The following is an 18,471-nucleotide window of genomic DNA, read 5'->3' as shown; positions in this document are numbered from 1 at the left end:
CATCACCCTGAACACACCATCCCCACTGTCAAACATGGTGGTGGCAGCATCATGGTTTTGGCCTGCTTTTCTCCAGCAGGGACAGGGAAGATGGTTGAAATTAATGGAAAGATGGATGGAGCAATTCTTGAAGAAAACCTGTTTGAGTCTGCAAAAGACCTGAGACCGGGACGGAAATTTGTCTTCCAACAAGACAATGATCCCAAACATAAAGCAAAATCTACAATGGAATGGTTCACAAATAAACATATCGAGGTGTTAGAATGGCCAAGTCAAAGTCCAGACCTCAATCCAATCGAGAAGCTGTGGAAAGAGCTGAAAACTGCTGTTCACATACGATCTCCATCAAACCTCACTGAGCTCGAGCTGTTTGCCAAGGAAGAATGGGCAAGAATTTCAGTCTCTCGATGTACAAAACTGATAGAGACATACCCCAAGCGACTTGCAGCTGTAATCGCAGCAGAAGGTGGCGCAACAAAGTATTAAGTTAAAGGGGCCGAATAATATTGCATGCCCCACCTTTCAGTTTTTGAATTTCCACAGAAATTTAAACCAATAAATTTCGTTCAACTTCACAATTGTGTTCCACTTGTTGTTGATTCTTCACCAAAAATTTACTTATAAAGGACAGTTTACTCCACCAACAATGAAACAAGGCTCCATAATGTTGTGACACTGCTGTGCTGACTCCGCAAAAGCAGAGGATTCAGAACTTTATTTTTTGTGTGAAGTGACTGTATGTATGGTGTATTTGGACTTGCTATTAGAATATTCTGATGATACATTGTGGTACATATCCACTTATGTGTAAAGATACTGGATTTTTTTACGATAAATAACCAAGAATGCCAATAATGACCACAAATAAACAATGAACGAATTACCCTTTATATCCCGCGGGTAGATGCCCTGGTATTTGTTGCCCATAGATGCACAGTATACTTTATTTTTTCTTTACTGGATCTCCCTATATATGGAATAGTACAGCAGAATGCACTATTCCATACAGAAGAGAAAGTTATTCTTCTATATACCGGCACAAAAAAGTCTGAAAGGACATTCTGGAGCCCTATTGATTATTTTGACATGTGCACCAGGAACTTTCCCAACTGTATACAGGGATCAAACATTGAGTTCACACTTTCCAAACCAGCAGTGCTTTACTGCCTAAGGATACAGAGTGATTCCAGCAGAAGTTTTTTTTTTTTTAAATATTTTATTGGATACATGATTTGAAAGAATTATACACAGATACAGTAACAAACAGGGTGGGAATAAACCTTCAAAAACGAGGGTGTGTGTAAATCTAATGAATCTGGGCCACCTATGCAATAAAAAGATAAAGACCTAAAGAAACAGTCTAGTGTTTGCTTTGCTATCATGCATGTCTGTGTGCACAGTTCTGTCCAGTAATGAAAATCCCTTCTCAATTGTTTTTGTGATTTGTTGTAGACTCCGAAAAAGTGCTTAGTGCATAATGTTTGCTTACCATCAAGAAAATAAAGGGAACATGGTTCATTCATTCATTTTATTTTTTTTTCCATGTGAAATGTGTATGCAAAAGTAAAGCGATCAACATCACTGCCTGCTTTAAGGGTTGTGAGAGAGAGTGGCTAGGAACGAAATACCTCCCAGTAGGGGTGAGCTGCCGCTCCGATGTGCCGTGATCATCCACTCGTATAGACCTACACTAATTTAGGCGCTGCCCAGAAAAAGGATTGTCTTGTGAGTGTTAGGAGAATCTGTTCCGACATTGCTCGAACGGTGTCGGTGTGGGAAGTGAATACTTTCCTTTGTCTATGGGGCACTGTTGCCTTTAAGAAGGGGTTGTCCAGGTAGTGGCTCACACCTTTAAGCTCCAGTATGTCTTTTTTCAGGAGTGACCGTCCTAATGCTTTGCATTGGAAATGTATGATACGTAAGATGACAGTGAATACTGTTCCATCATAGCCCGGCTTGTCCGCAGGTCTCTTTTTGGCTTCAGTTAAATTTGTATACACAAATAAGGTAAAGCAAATGCTGAATCTCTTGACACAGAGTTTTATTTAACCCACTAAGGTTAACTAACCCTAACCAACTTATATTTAACCCCAAGCAGTTTTTGAATTCCTTGATTGTGCCAGTTTTCAGGCAATGTTCCTCTTCATCTACAATGAAAGGTTCTCTAATTGATGCTCATAAGTATCATTCTGTAGGCCAGTGCAGAAGCTGTATGTCCATAAAACAACACTATAGATCTGCGCCTCCACTAGTTCAGGGGTCCGCACCCTTTTGCTCCTGTGCCACAGCCTGGTACACTGGTTGGCTTGCACAGATTAGTGCTACTGCAGGTGGGCAAAGTTTTTACTGCAGAGGCCACCAGACTTCTACTGTGGACAAATCCCACCGACTCGTGGATGACCATTGACTGCATCGTTTTGAAGTCACCGACCAGTCACTGTGGGTGAGGTTTATCATCTGCAGATAATCGGCAACCTTTATCTGCAGAAAAGCTATACCAATAATGCCAGATGATGAATGTACGAAACGAGCGTGACTGAAGCTGGGCTGGTACAGTGCAGACACAATACATGAGGAGGCACCATGGTTGGCACTGACCACTTTCTTTTCTATGAAGTAACTCCATTTGGTCCCATAATGAAATTAGTTTTCTTTGGTGATTAAATTCAATTAAAACTTTGTCATATTTTAGTGAATGGAGTATTTACCGTATTTCTCCTTGTTTGTGCAGGTGACATTGATTATAGTAGTGTCTTGTTGGGTATGCTTGTGATGCAGGATGTCCAGCTTAGTCTTTTCATTGCTGCCATGCCGACTCTCATTCAAGCAGGAGGGAACACTTCCTCCAGGTAACGTGTTATTTTACCTACTGTTCAGTCCTCCAACTGCATATTTGGGTGCTCTAAAAAAAAATTAGAAAAACATTTCAGGCCCCTGTGTCCAGGTTTTCCTTATCAACAATTAAAGCATTTTTACTGAGTTTTTTGTTAAAGGGAATCTGTTAGTAGGATCAATTCTCCTCAGCCACCTATATGGGCATGTAGGGCATAGGAAGCTGAATAAAATGGTGTCTTGATAGCAGAGAAATCTGAGAATAAAATAATTCCATTAACAATCCACATTTTTGTTGATATGTAAATGAGCTGTTAAGATCTATTGGTTGGACGCAGATCTGCCTAAAAATCTGCATCCAGAGCTTACCGGTATTTTAAATTAAAAGGGGAGATACCAGTGTGAGACAAGTAATGACTGACTGTCTACTGTCTTATTCTACATGTCTCACACTGGTAACTCCTTCATTTATAATAATCTCTGGAGGCAGATTCTCAGGGGGAGTTCTGTCTCCAGCCCATAAATCTGAAGAGTTCATTTATATGAAACTAAAGTGGATTTCTCGGGATTAAGACATCAAATTGTAGATATTAAGGTATCATTTTATTCTAGTTTTTACGACCTACATGACCTGTTTGACATATAAATGAGTTGACCCTACTGACAAATCCATTTACATTATCCCCTATTGAAAGGATAGGAGATAACTTAATGATCACTGGAGATCTAATAACTGGGACCCCCATTGTTCATAAAAATAACAGGGTTCACAGTCTAAATGGATTGGAGCTTCAACATGCACTTCTCTCCATTCATTCTCTATAGGACTGCTGAAGATCCTTAGGTACATGATGGTGGGAATGAAAATCGTGCAATGTTTTTTGTGCTTGAAAAATGGTAATATTTTCTGGTGCCGTTTGGATGTACTGTACATATACGTACATTTCTGTTTTAACTTTTTTACAATTTTTTTTTGTTGCAAATGTAGAAATAAAATCTATTTTTGGCAGGGTTCACACTAAACATTAGTTGTGTGGATGTTTTTACATTCTCTCACTTTCTTCAGATTCTGTTACTGTAAACTTTAGCCTAATATTTTTCTTTTTCAAGGTTTATGGATTCACCTGATTTTTTTTTTTTTTTATATGTGTGTAGATAAATGTATGTCTTCTTTCCCTCTAGTGCCGTCTTGGAGGTTTTCCGGATTCTAGCGCTGATTGGACAGATCGTCTTTTCTTTGGTTGCGGTTTTTCTCATCTGTCTTATTATGAAGACCTATCTCATCGGGCCTTATTATCGAAAACTACATCACGAAAGCAAAGGAAATAAAGAAATTCTAGTCATGGGAATCTCTGCGTTCGTTTTTCTTATGCTCACGGTAATTATTGAGTTTCTTCCGTGTTTTGGTAGCTTGATAACATTGTGATCGGTATGTGAGCATTGGCAGCCTGGTCATCCGTCTAGAATGCTCATGTATATGTGGTATAATGGTGTCTTTGTTTGAGTGTGATGAATACGTCTTCATATGTCGGAATGTATTGGTGATGGATATTCTGTGTTCATGCTTCCCACGTTGTGACATCCATTAACGTAGTAGAGCGAGGCACGTGCGCATGCTACTTTACACTTCTTCCAGCTGCTGCTGAATACATTTCTGTGGTCCGATCATTTTCTATGTACATGCTAAAAAGCTAAAACTTTTCTGACATCTTTTCACTATAAAACTTATGAATCTGTCCTGAAGTCCGTTTTTCGGACTCTATAAAGTTTACTTTGAATCTATAATTCTATGCTGTGCATTTCAATAAAAGATATCATAGGCGCCAGATCGGTAATATCCTTTGATATTTATGACCTGTCCAAAAGAAGGCTTTAAACGGTTAATTTGGCAGATTTAATTAGTGCTCCTTTTCCTTCCTGGCAGCTAACGGAACTGCTGGATGTGTCCATGGAATTGGGTTGTTTCCTAGCCGGCGCGCTCATTTCTTCCCAAGGACACATGGTCACCGAGGAAATTATGTTGTGCATCGAGCCCATACGAGATTTCTTAGCGATAATTTTCTTTGCTTCTATAGGTAAGTGTTGCCAAAAAGGAGGCCGCAGTTAATTAGGCCCGAATATTAAGTACTTTGCTTTGTGACAAAAGCTGTTCTTAAATCATTATGAATTTCTTGCTAGTCTTTCTTTGCTCCAGAAGATTTCACTCTTAATTTTTTTAGCAGTCGGAAAGTTTTGTTCAGAGTATGGAAAATTGTGTGCCAATTCTTTATAACCAGGTCTTAGGAATAGATTTGGAGCATATGTAAGAGAAATTGTCATAATAAAATGGAAGCGTGTAAAATACAAAATGAGTCATCACCCGCGGATACATGAAATAAATATGCCTAAACGAGTACGTATGGGTTAAACTGATTTCCTATGAAATTGGCCCTAGTATGTGTAAAATTAAGGAAAATAGTTTGGGGACAAGGCCTGATGTGTATGATGCCAACCTTTGTACAGCATTCCAGAATATGTTGGCATTAGAAAAAGAATTAAAAGGAAATACAATTGTCTTTAATGTCGACCGACACTGGGTCCACATGTATGGTCTGCCAGACCTTGGCTGTGCTTCACTGCTATCTGGCTGTAACAGCAGCAAAGTTTAACCATTTAAATGCCATTGAGTCCCTGACAACGGCATTGAAATTAATGCATGTGTGCATCACCTACCATCTCTCACCCTCCCCATCATTGCGATCACGGGACGCCAACGGATTGTCACGGTCTGCTGAATGCCCCCATGTGGGTTCTCCTATGAAGTCCAGCCTGCAGGCTTCATAGGAGAACATAATTTTCTGTAAATACTTTAATACTGAGGTATTGCAGTCTATAGAATAATCTGTCAAATGATCGCAGGTTCAAAGGAGACCTAACGAGACTTAAAAATAATTAAATATATAAAAACAGATTTGCAATTTTTCAGCTGCCGCATCTCCATATGTAGAACTGGGAAATTAAAGGCTGTGACTCTTCGAAGAAGGGCAGTAAAAAAAAAATAAAAAGGCAAGAATGAAAATTTGCTTTGGGAAGAAGTTAATGGGATTAAACAATTGGAAAAAAATGAAAGGAGTCGTCCTTTGATCTAGGGATGAATGGCTGGACCTTCGCCATTTGGTGTAATGACTCCCATTCAATACAATGGAGCATATGGATCCTACAGTCAGTTACTACGGTTGCCATAAGCCCTTAGAATGGGCACACAAACTTCTCTTTAATACACAGATGGTATTTTATGAACAAGTGACCGATCTAGTTTGGAGGTTATTATTTCTGTCCCTGGATCAGGAGAGATGGTGGTTTTATCACTGTATACACTGGTTCTCAGGAACATTATTTACCCTAAAATTGTAAATTTAATTTTAATGGTATAAGTGACCCATAATATATTTTTGTTTTTTGGTTTCAGGACTTCATGTATTTCCAACATTTGTAATTTACGAGCTAACAATTCTTCTATCCTTGACATTGACACTGGTGATAATGAAGGTAAGGTGTACCCTTTGTTGAGCAAGAAAACTATAAGACGCACCCTAGGTTTAGACAGCAGAAGATAGGGAAAACATTTTTCCTTTTAATTTAAAACTTCTCTGGTGGTGTAAAGTAGAGAGGTCATTATCATTATCAGAATGCATTACCCCAGTTTCTGATCGGGACCTGAATGGAGGCTGCACGAGCTGAGCAGCTGAAGGACCTTTCACACAATTAGCTCAAGGACCTTTCAGGTCAAATTATCAGTCACATGACCTGAAAGATCCTTGAATTAATTGGGAGGAAGGTCCTTCAGTTGCTCAGCTCGTGCAATTTCCGTTCAGGTCTTGGTGAACTTCCTCTTCTGCTCTGCACCCATCACATAGATGAGTGTGGGGCAGGAGGAGAAGGAGCACTGATCTGTGATTGGGAAGGACGCGGTGCAGTGTTCTCCTCCATCTCAAGAAGCTGCCTCCGGACGCTAACATTTTTTTTACAAAAAAAGTGATAAAAAGTGTGTTTTTTGTTTTTTTTGTTTTTTTTTTGTCTGAAAAATACAAAATACGGTTTATTCAGCAGGTAGCTGCTATTAGTGTCATTACAAGCCATGGAAGCAATTCAGTACAATGGCCTACAAGTGTGGTTTCTATGTAAGATACGTAACTGAGTAGTCAGATTTCTTTTTTTCCTTGACACAGACATCTTGTTTGAGTGTTTTTGAAATGCTGCCATTTCTTTATTATTGGAGTAAAAAAAAAAAAAAAAACGCCGACTGTCAAAAATGACAGAGAAACACACAGAATACAACGAAAAATAAAAAAGAACATGAAGCTGCTTCAAGGAAAAATACATCAGGGTTTCCTGAAGTCTTCCTCTTGAAAAGCTCAGCGGGTTCACCTGTCTGAGAAAGCCGTTGTGTGCACATATCCTAAGGCAGTAGTTCCTGCTCACAGTAGGGTACATGTACGCATACACAGAGGTGGCATGATTGATTGGTTACACTGTTTTCATCTCTAAACTTCCGTATTGGGGCAGGCTGGCACCCTGACATCCCATGGTAAGTAGTTGTTTGCATTCGATAGTTTGAAATATTATCTACTTATAATGTAGAGTTAAAATATTGCCTATAGATAAAATTATATACTGGAGAGTGACGCCTGACATGCTACCTGGACTGTACTTCATAGATGATGACCAGTAATGTTTAAATATGTAGCGGAGAATTCACATGACAAATTGATCAAAGCACGAGCCAAACTAATTACCGTAGGTGCCTTAGCCACATTCCTTATACCAACACTATGCCGATCAATAATGTAGGATGAAAAATGGCATCTTTTCCAAGGTATAAGTTTACTCTTTCCAGAGTCAGAAAGTGATGGTGTTCGTGCCAGTTGTACAGTGAACCGCCGGGCATATTAAGGAAGAAGATAAGGGACTGGTGACCTAACCGTAACAACTACTGGTCCCCGCTGAGGTGACCCAGTAAAGGCCTCCATACATGTTTGATAAAATGTGGACAAACCAGACTATTTCCCTGGGATCTGCCAAATCTATCTGAGGTGTATGTCCGCCTCCATCCTGGCCCCCAACTCATGGTGTCCCTGTGCAGACGGATCATATGGCTCGTACTTAGCTTGTAATGTACACAAGAGTTTTGTGTATATTGAAGTCCCATCTATGTGTAATGTGACACGTGTTTTTTCTTTAGTTTCTCTTAGCAGTGCTTGTTCTGTCATTGATTCTGCCGAAAAGCAGTCAGTACATTAAGTGGATCGTGTCAGCGGGGCTGGCCCAAGTCAGTGAGTTCTCATTCGTGTTAGGCAGCAGAGCCCGCAGGTCGGGGATCATTTCACGAGAGGTGAGTCTGCAATATGTATCCACCAGCAAAGTCCGTAAACGTTTGCATTAACGGAACACACACGCACAACACACATGTGAAGTTTGTCACCTAAAGGAGCAATACATGGAAAATATATACTGTGGGGCAGATCTATCAATACTGAATTATCCTAGATTCACCCAGTTGATCGCAGTGTCTCACTCTGGATGATACATTTAGCGCACACTGAGACACTTTTGTCTAACTTGATACCATCTCTTAGCTGGATTACATTCGATCAGTGTTTTTTTTTTTTTTTGTTTTTTTTTATGCAAATGTTGGTACAATGTGCCACATGTTAATGTGCTCCATTTTCTTCAGAACCATGCCCCTTGGCAAATGAACTGCAAAATGTCAACAGCATCTGATAAAAATATGGCATGTGCACCAGTGTTTACGCATTTTGATTAATAAATCTTCCCCACTGTGTTTATGCCTACTGCTGGGTATGAGGGCATGGGATTCGCACCAAGGGGACATCTGTCGAATGTCTTAAAGCCAACCTATTGCATTGTAAGATCACAATTGTTGGTTTCCCATTAATGAGGTTGTCCACTGCTGAAAACCACAGCTTAATCACTCCAGGGTCCTGTTTAAAATAACTAAATTGTTATGCTCTTCCCAAAACTGCACCTTTCCAGTGATGTTAGAACCACTAGTCTTGGTGGGTCACGGGACTGCTGCAGCCAGTCAGTAGTGGGTGATCGTCATTGGCTCATCAATATTCCATCAGATCTGACATCCACGCTCATGAAACAATCAGTGCGGTGACACAACCATGTCATGTTACCCACCAGGACTATGGTATGGACACATCTATGAAACGGCACTGCTGCGGGAAATGGGTATCCATGGCATTTATTTTAACTTGGGACCTGAAGTGATCAAAGTGTGCTCTTTTACATGTGAAGGTAGTGCAATTGTATACATTCCAAATGTTCTCCATGACCTGCATTTATAAAGTCGCATATACACACACTTGCAAAGACTATTGTGAGCCACGTTCTTGCCCCATTAATTATTCGGCAAGTGTAGCATATATGGCTTCCAGTGGAGACAGCAATCAATGGCTGTTTGTTAAAATGTTTGCTAAGTAAAGTGACCTTAGAGCCACCATTTATTTATATAATATACCGTATATACTCGAGTATAAGCTGAGATTTTCAGCCCAAATTTTTGGGCTGAAAGTGCCCCTCTCGGCTTATACTCGAGTCACGGTCGGCGGGTGAGGGGGAGAGGGCGCTTAGGCATACTCACCTGCTTCCCGGGCTCCTGGCGCTCCCCCTGCCCGTCCCACAGTCTCCGGGTGCCGCAGCTCTTCCTCTGTCAGCGGTCACGTGGGACCGCTGATTAGAGAAATGAATAGGCGGCTCCGCCCCTATAGGAGTGGATCCCATAGGGGCGGAGCCGCCTATTCATTTCTCTAATCAGCGGTAACGGTGACCGCTGACAGAGGAAGAGGCTGCGGCACCGAAGACCAGCTGTCCGGGGGAAGGAGCGGGACACCGGGAGCAGGTAAGTATCGCATATTCACCTGTCCGCGTTCCACACGCCGGGCGCCGCTCAGTCTTCCCGGTGTCTCTCTCTCCGCACTGACTGTGCAGGTCAGAGGGCGCGATGACGCATATAGTGTGCGCGCCGCCCTCTGCCTGATCAGTCAGTGCGGAGAGACGCCGGGACGGGACACTGAGGAGCTGCAAGCAAGAGGGGTGAGTATGTGGTTTATTATTTTTATTGCAGCAGCAGCACAGCTTTCTATGGCACATCTATGGGGCAATTCTGAACGGTGCAGAGAACTATATGGCACAGCTATGGGGCAATAATGAACGGTGCAGAGCACTATATGGCACAGCTATGGGGCAATAATGAACGGTGCAGAGCACTATATGGCACAGCTATGGGGCAATAATGAACGGTGCAGAGCACTATATGGCACAGCTATGGGGCAATAATGAACGGTGCAGAGCACTATATGGCACAGCTATGGGGCAATAATGAACTATGCAGAGCACTATATGGCACAGCGTTCTATGGTACAGCTGTGGGGCAATAATGAATGGTGCAGAGCACTATATGGCACAGCTATGGGGCCATAATGAACGGTATGGAGCATCTATTTTTATTTTTGAAATTCACCGGTAGCTGCTGCATTTTCCACCCTAGGCTTATACTCGAGTCAATAAGTTTTCCCAGTTTTTTGTGGCAAAATTAGGGGGGTCGGCTTATACTCAAGTATATACGGTATTCTGGCAATTCCCTAATGGAATATTATCATCAAATTTCAACTTTCACACTTGACGTACGCTGCATCAATATTTGTTAACTGAAACCCGAAGTGAAACCTACTCGTCCATTTTCCAAACTCACTCCTGGTTTTGGCTTACAGATACTGAAGCAAAATACAGATCAAGGTACTACTGTGTGAAAGAGGCATTAGGGTAATGTCTTTTGTACGCGTCCGACATTCACGTTTCAGACCGTCCTAGGATCTCTTGACCAAAATTTAACACAGCCTCTTATATGCCGATAAGGCAGTTTAGTTTGGGGCAGGAGCTGAGGCAGATATTTTGGATAATGGTGGTCTGTACCTGGACCATGAATGATGGACATGTGAAACTAGCCTAAGGCTAAGTTCACACGTTGCAGAATTGCCGCGGAAATTTCTGCGGCAATTCCACAACTCCTGCCGCGGGTATATCGCATGCGGAATTGGCATGCGTATTCCCGCTAAACACTAGCGTTTTCCAAGCGATCTGTAGCATCGCTTGGAAAACTGATTGACAGGTTGGTCACACTTGTCAAACATCGTGTTTGACAAGTGTGACCAACTTTTTACTATTGATGCTGCCTATGTAGCATCAATAGTAAAAAGATCTAATATTAAAAATAATTTTAAAAAATGGTTATTCTCACCTTCCGACGGCCCCCAATCTCCTCAGCGGTGCACGCGGCGGCTCTCGTTCCCAGGGATGCTGTGTGCGAAACACCTGGGATGACGTCATGGTCACGTGACCGCGACGTCATCCCAGGTCCTTCACACACAGCATCCCTGGGAACGGAAGCCGCCGCGTGCACCGCTGAGAGGCGGGAGGACTCCGGGGGCCATCAGAAGGTGAGTATATCATGATTTTTTTATTTTATTTTTATTTTTTTTAACAATTATATGGTTCCCAGGGCCTGGAGGAGAGGCTCCTCTCCTCCACCCTGGGTACCATCCGCACATGATCTGCTTACTTCCCGCATTGTGGGCATAGCCCCATGCGGGAGGTAAGCGGATCAATGCATTCCTATGTGTGCTGAATCCTCGTGATTCCGCAAATTAATGAACAACATGCTGCGTTTTTTCCAGAATGCATTTCCGCTCAGGAAAAAAATGCAGCATGTGCATACAAAATGCGGATTGCATTCTTTTAATAGGATGCTTAATGTGAGCGGTTTTTTTCGCAGTTTTATTGCGTTTTTATAGCAAAAAAAATCGAAAAATCCGGAACGTGTGCACACAGCCTAAATGTATGCTTTGCAGATTTTTACATCACATAAAAAAAAATCCAGGGCAAAGTTTGGAAGTGGATTTTGCTACAAATTGTGTCATAGATTTCACCCTTTTGCATTGATAAGGGTGAAATTCGCATTGAACTCTACACACAAAATTCACATGTGGACGATTTTAAGATCTACACCGCATAAAACCTCTAGATAACACATATTAAACTCTGGCCCGAGAGCCAAATCTGCCCCGCACAGTGAGTACATTTGGCATGCGACCCCAGATTTGGCCATTATGTTTACTGTATGAAGCACTATGTAGGGCCATTATACTGTATGGAGCACTATGTGAGGCTATTATACTTTATGGAAGGCAATGCAGGGCCCATTTTACTGTATGGAGAACTATGTAGGGCCATTATATTGTGTGGAAGGCAATGCAGGGCCCATTATACTGTATAGAGGACTATGTAAAGCCCATTATACTTTATGAAGGACTTCGTGGGTCCATTATACTGTGTGGGGATTACAGTTAAGAAATCATACTGTGATGGGGTCACCATATTTGGCCGGGTTGGTTGAGGGGGGGTTACAGTAAGGTCATCATACTATGTGTGTGGAGAAATTCACTGTGGGAGTATCTTACTGTGTTTGGAGGAAGTTTTGTTATCATACGTTATTATTTGCATTACTCAAGGTTTTTTTTTTTAATCCTTTATTACTTATTTAAATTAGGCCATTGGACCATATGCTCTTAATTTCTCTTCCATATTACTCCAAAATGCTAAGAATTCTTAGTTAAAATGTACTTTGTTTGTGGGACAACTCTTTTAATTTTTTTTTTTTTCCATATGAAAAGGTTAATTGTTAAATTTGATAAGAATAAACTTCCTGAATTGTAGACATTTTTAATAAATATTTGTCCAAGCCTTTTATCTTGTCCCTCTGTATATTTGAGTTTGGTGGCCCAGATCCAGATGACGTTTGTTAAAATTTTTTACGCAACTGGTACTGTATTATGCTGTGGACTGTCCTTACAATTCCACACAGAAAAGCTGCAGCAAATTATCACTGTGTGCATTTTCTGTTGACCCCATTTCTGTTGATAGATTAAGGTTGTACAAATTAAATTGGCAAAATACAAATGTCACTTCAAGCCGCTTGAACTCTGAAATGAACAGCCATGGTGAAGGTTTAGTGGGCAAAATGCTTTACAATTATTTTCTAAATGACACCAAAAAGTGGAGTACGTGTTTTACACCAATTTTGGTGCTTATTTGAACAAACTTTCATGTGCCTACAGGTCTACCTCCTTATCCTGAGTGTGACGACACTAAGCCTTCTCCTAGCCCCTGCCCTGTGGAGAGTAGCTATTACCAAATGTGTTCCAAGACCAGACAAACGACTGAGCACATGATCCCCTCCGGAATATGGACACCGGCACGGTTTTCTACCATCTATGTCACAGAACACTATGTAGCCCTTTGCTACAAGGACACTTGTAGAAGGTAAAGCTGGTTATGGGTCATGCTTTGCTATTACTGGAATCCTCATTCTTTTTAATCTTGGTCATGGTCCATCACACCTAATCTTTACAACAACTTCCTGGAGATAACCTTGAATATTTCTCCTCTATGTGCCTTTTTAATGTATATCCATTTTTTTTTTTTTTGAGCATCATCTCAAAGTATTTTTATTGCACTATTTTGTGCGGTTTACTAGGACTGTTGTGTCAAGGTGCAAGTAGGTGACACATCTATATGATGAAATAGCTTATAGGAGAGGTATGCAGCAAGTCATGTGTCATGGCGCCCTCCGTGAGCGTTCCTCATGGCCAAAGCACCGGTAAGACACCTTTTGATTCTCAGTTCTTTGCAAAAACCTTAGACATGCACATTAGCAGGTTCTACTGTATCTTGGGAATATTTTTATGAAGGACACTTGTACACTGGGTTAATTCCCGACTGTATTTTGTATTTTTTTTTTACGTAAAAAGGTTGGGACATAAAGACATCCTTCACTGCAGACATAAAATTATTTCATCACGGTACAACATATTCCAGGTATTTGAGCACACTTCGTAAATAATTGCAGGTATGGAATGTGTTTTCTTAAAACCTTTTACACAAAGTACCAGAGACTAGAAAAGAAATGAAACGTTCATTTGTTCTGGGTCATATATTTTGTTGTAAACAATTACACGACAGCGATTTCCCTCCCGCAGCCGTCTTCAGGGACACTTGTTGGAAAAATGTAAAACTTTCAGTCAAAACTTGAAACTCCACATATGATTTCAGGTAAATGAAGTTTTTTAGTTTTGATAACCTTATTTCATACTGCATCAACAGGATCAGGACTGTTGGGGAACAGTCAGACTGCCGTATAACGTGGACGGGGATCACAACGCAATGCTTGGACTGGCCGGCGGCTCTTCCGATCTGAGTGTCACAGCATGTATTTCTATGCAGCCATCACGCTCTGGTCGAGAGAGCCTCTGGCCAGTCCAAGCATTGCGTTGTGATCCCTGTCCGAGTTATACGGCCGTCTGACTCTTTCCTTAGCTAAAGCAGACAGTGGCTACAAAGAGCATGAATTACACTAGGGAACCCAATGATTACGCACCTTATACCGACAAACCATTGACTTTTGGGAAGAAATGTGTAATGCCTAATTTTTTCCTGTGGTGGTGCTGCAAAAAGTTAAAACTTTTTAGCTAGGTTCACGTACAGAATACAATGGATCCTTGGCAGGCATATCGGCAGCGAGACTCCTTGTGATCAGCTTTTATCAAACTCCTGTAGTCCAGTTTAATCTTGAGTATCCTACTCTTGGGTCATACTGTCATTTTGAAGTGGGCATATGCTGCACCAGTTTGGCAGGACCATTGTACTGAAGGACTGCTGTGGTCAATGCTTGGACTGGTCATCAGCTCTCCCGACCTGAGCGTGACAGCATGTATCTCTATGCAGCTGTCACGCTCGGGTCGGGAGAGACGTGGCCCGACCGAGCATTGTATTGCGATCCTCATCCGAAGTATACAACCGTGTGACTCTTCTCTTTGGGGTGCACACAGCTCCTGTGCTTGGTTTGGTCATACTATACTGACTGTCTATAACTTCCTTTGTAATTACAGGTTTTAAGTGGAGCCAAGTTGTTCACATTTTGTTATACCATGGATGCTATGTCCGCATTCATCTCCCAGGGGTACAAAGAATAGTCTTATTAAAATTCACCATGTCAGGAGCAGACCCATACATTAGAAAAAACATTAATCTACTACAATGGCTCCACACCTGTCCACAGGTCATGTATGGTACTGCAACCCAGCCCTATTACATCCAATGACCCAACTCATTGACTTGTGTGTTGTGGTTATTAAAAGATAGCGGTCATGTTTATCTAATCTTGAAAAACCCTTTTGGATATGTGCACATAGGTTTTTGTTTTTTTAAGAAGGTTGAAAATGAACTTTCTAATGAAAACATCTTCAGGAAATGCTCCTTCTTTGAAGAATTTCCATTAAATGTAATTGTATTGGATTTTTTTTTTCCTGAGGCTTTTTTGCAACCTTTTAACTTGGACAGTGTGTAGATTGTAGCCAATTTCCCCAGGTGACGCTTCAAAGAAGTGACAATTTCTCCCACCAAGCGTTTTCAAAACCTGAAGTGGAAAAATACATGTGAAGAGCAAATCCTTTTCCAATAGAAATGAACAGGTAAAGTTATTTTAGCAGATTTTCAAGCATTTTTGAAGATAACTTGTCTACAACACCGTGTGCACATTCCCGTAATCTTATGTGTGTGTGGCAAGACAAAGTGTTCCCAATGAGAGAGCGAAGCTGGTCATCTTGTAAAAGTTAATTTTAATAACTTTTGGAAAAGGTATCCCAAGTTGTGGACTAATTTCTTTTTTTTTTTTTTTTTTTTTTTTTTTTAATTGAGATAATGTTATTTTTGTATTTCCGGTTAGGCAGTGCACTGCTCTTGTTGCACATATCGGTAATGGTACCAATTGTGTCGCTGGTACTATTTTTTGGTACTGACTGTTAACTCATTCCAGTTTCACAGAGACCAAATGCTATAACACAACATTAAAGCTCTTACAATTAATAAAAGGAATCATATTCTAGAGAATTGGGGACAAGTATAGGACCAAGTTTTTGTTCTTGTTGTAAAGGAACTTTGCACGTTTTTTCTTCTGCTGCCTAGGTTTCCCACAGATCTCACTCTTACTATGAATCGTCCATGAATTTTCACCAGTGACCTAAGTTTGCTAGGTATTTACTCGACTTAAGGGTTATTCCCATCCTAAAATGTTGTCATATGTCTTAAACTTCTTATCAGTAAAAGTCTGACCTCAGAGACCTCATAGACTGCGAGAAATGGAGGGGCCAAATTTCCTATTGGTTATACCATGTACAGCAAAGATCCCATATCTGCCAGGAATTGAAGGGGTGTCCAAGAAGTCAGACTCCCACTAATCTTAATTTTACGATGTACCATCACATTATAGATGGGAATAATCATTTAAAGTCTGTGGAGGAGCAGTGTCTGTGGGAGTCCTGGCAGTCAGACCTTAACTACGGTAATCAGTCATGGCATTTGTCATGCCATCACTTGCTATCATGGGAATACCCTTTTAAATGAATGGACACTAATGCTATCAGGGATAATGTACATGGCTGTATTAATTGAAGGTGAAATAAAGAGAATGTGAACAGTTTCTTGACTACATAGACTGGATACGAGGTGTCTGCAGATGAGCTGCTAAATGTGTGTTTATTGCCGTTGATCATCCATGTGCTGTTTTTATTTTCTATTATATGTACTAAATTTTATTGTGGAGGAGACAAACCAAGTATCAGAAGAATGTTGTAAAACGCACCATCTCTTACTTGTCTTACTCCCCCAGTTTCTGAATCCTTAACCTTTCCCTTTACTGTGGATCTTATTGGTCTTACACCTAGTTACTGATTCCTTACTGGTTTTACTCCTACAGTTACTGAATCCTCACTGGTCTTTTTCATGTGGGTCTCACTGGTCTTTTTCTCACACTTATTGAATCCATATTGGTCTTATGAAGGTCCTATTGGTCAATCTCGCTGTTACATTTTCTGCTATAGATGTACAGTAATGGTGACCCTTACACTACTTGATATACATTATTAACAGATTTAGGTAACAATGCACAGTGTTAATAATCATTAAACACCTGTGCCCTTGCAGGGAATTACTTACTAGAAAATCCAGTGCAAAAATATCATTAAATATATAAAGAAAAGATGCACATAAAGGATCAGATTGATCATAAAAAGATTATTTTATTAAACCCTTTGGTATAAAATTCATTAAGCCATAACAGTATTGCTGGATTCTATGATGGACAAAACTACAGAGTGGAACCACAGGTCAGAGGCATATAATAATAATTATCATTCCAACGCCCTCCACCAATCACTAATCATATGCATAGCCATTTCAATCCATAGTGAGACAAATAGCTCCACTGGTGAAATAGCATCAAGTAAAAAATATTATAGAGCTGGAGAGGGAGATTACAAAGTACAGTCAAGACATAATTACCTCAGACCCGTGGTGCCACCACCCCTACGCGCGTTTCTGCATGTGTGCCTTCTCCCGGGAGAAGAAGGCACACATGCCGAAATGCGCGTAGGGGTGGTGGCACCACAGGTCTGTAATCTCCCTCTCTACCGCTATATTTTTTACTTGATGCTATTTTACCATTAGAAAAAAGCTGACTCCTCCCCAGTAGTCTACACCTGGACAGCTGACACTCAACTCTTCAGTTTCGGTACCGTAAGTGTCATTTGGAGGCTGACATGGGTCTGGGGAGCCTTGGTTAGGAACTATCCTTTTCTATAGTGCTCTCTAGCAGTCTCTTTGATCATACGAGGCTCCTAGTGGAATCTCTCACCTGTCTCTCCTCCGTGACAGAGTAGTCTCCTCCTTAACGTGTTCTATTTCACCATGTTGATAAGATTGCTTTCCTTCTGATAGTCAATTTGCTTCTAATCTCCTTGATAAGTCCTTAGACAACCTGAGTAGTCAGAGTTATGCAGCTGTACCTCTGTCACAGCTCCTTTTAGACGTTGGGTTGCCTTGTGGGTCATCCCTTGAGGTCAGATCATCTTTAGGGTTATCATTGTTCACTGGTTTCAATCTATCAGTGCAGAAGATCATGCTAAGGCTAGTTTCACACTAGCGTTCGGCAGGGCTGCGGACTTCCTCCGTGAAGCCCTGCCCACTGCCGCACCTCTTCATTCAGCTCCACCTACGGCTGCATGCGTCCTGCGTACCCTAGCTTTAACATTGGGTACGCAGGCCATGCGGATGTATGCGGATCCCTCCGCATGCATCGTTTTCCCGCTGCACCGACCTGCGCCAAACGAAACATGTTGTATTTTGTTGCAGTCAGCGCAGTGTGAAAACGATGCATGCAGAGGCATCTGCATACATCCGCATGGCATGCATACCCAATGTTAAAGCTAGAGGCGTGGCAGTGGGCGGGGCTTCACGGAGGAAGTCCGCAGCCCTGCCGAACGCTAGTGTGAAATTAAGCTAGAGTGCCACTGTCAGAGCATGGCTCTCTCCACTTGTAGGGTAAGAGCCTCCTGGGTCTTGGACCTCCAGGTGTCTGTTGTTCTTCTAGTCCATAAGGCCACTGCTTACTCTTCTGACAACACCTTTGTGTCTAGGGATGCAAGTCTTAGCAGAAAAGTACTACAAACAAGTAGTACAAGT

General features: G+C 41.3%; 1 protein-coding gene across 4 annotated transcripts in view; it reads left to right on the top strand.

The window, feature by feature from the left end:
• SLC9D1 (solute carrier family 9 member D1) overlaps window positions 1-15,247 on the top strand; it is a 46,418-nt gene extending 31,171 nt beyond the window's left edge. For 2 of the 4 annotated variants that reach the window (XM_077296944.1, XM_077296943.1), the window contains 6 exons: window positions 2,732-2,849; window positions 4,015-4,210; window positions 4,757-4,907; window positions 6,281-6,360; window positions 8,054-8,203; window positions 13,014-13,269. In XM_077296944.1, the coding sequence (XP_077153059.1) occupies window positions 2,732-2,849; window positions 4,015-4,210; window positions 4,757-4,907; window positions 6,281-6,360; window positions 8,054-8,203; window positions 13,014-13,127 (809 nt within the window). In that variant the 3' untranslated portion in view covers window positions 13,128-13,269. Of the gene's footprint in view, window positions 1-2,731; window positions 2,850-4,014; window positions 4,211-4,756; window positions 4,908-6,280; window positions 6,366-8,053; window positions 8,204-13,013 lie in introns of those variants that run through there. The other 2 variants (XM_077296942.1, XM_077296946.1) reach the window with 2 other exon arrangements.
• Window positions 15,248-18,471: the final 3,224 nt, after the last annotated feature.

This window comes from Ranitomeya variabilis, chromosome 3, assembly GCF_051348905.1.
Source record: "Ranitomeya variabilis isolate aRanVar5 chromosome 3, aRanVar5.hap1, whole genome shotgun sequence".
Classification (NCBI taxonomy): Eukaryota; Metazoa; Chordata; class Amphibia; order Anura; family Dendrobatidae; genus Ranitomeya; species Ranitomeya variabilis.
This window is presented reverse-complemented; position numbering and strand designations above follow the sequence as displayed.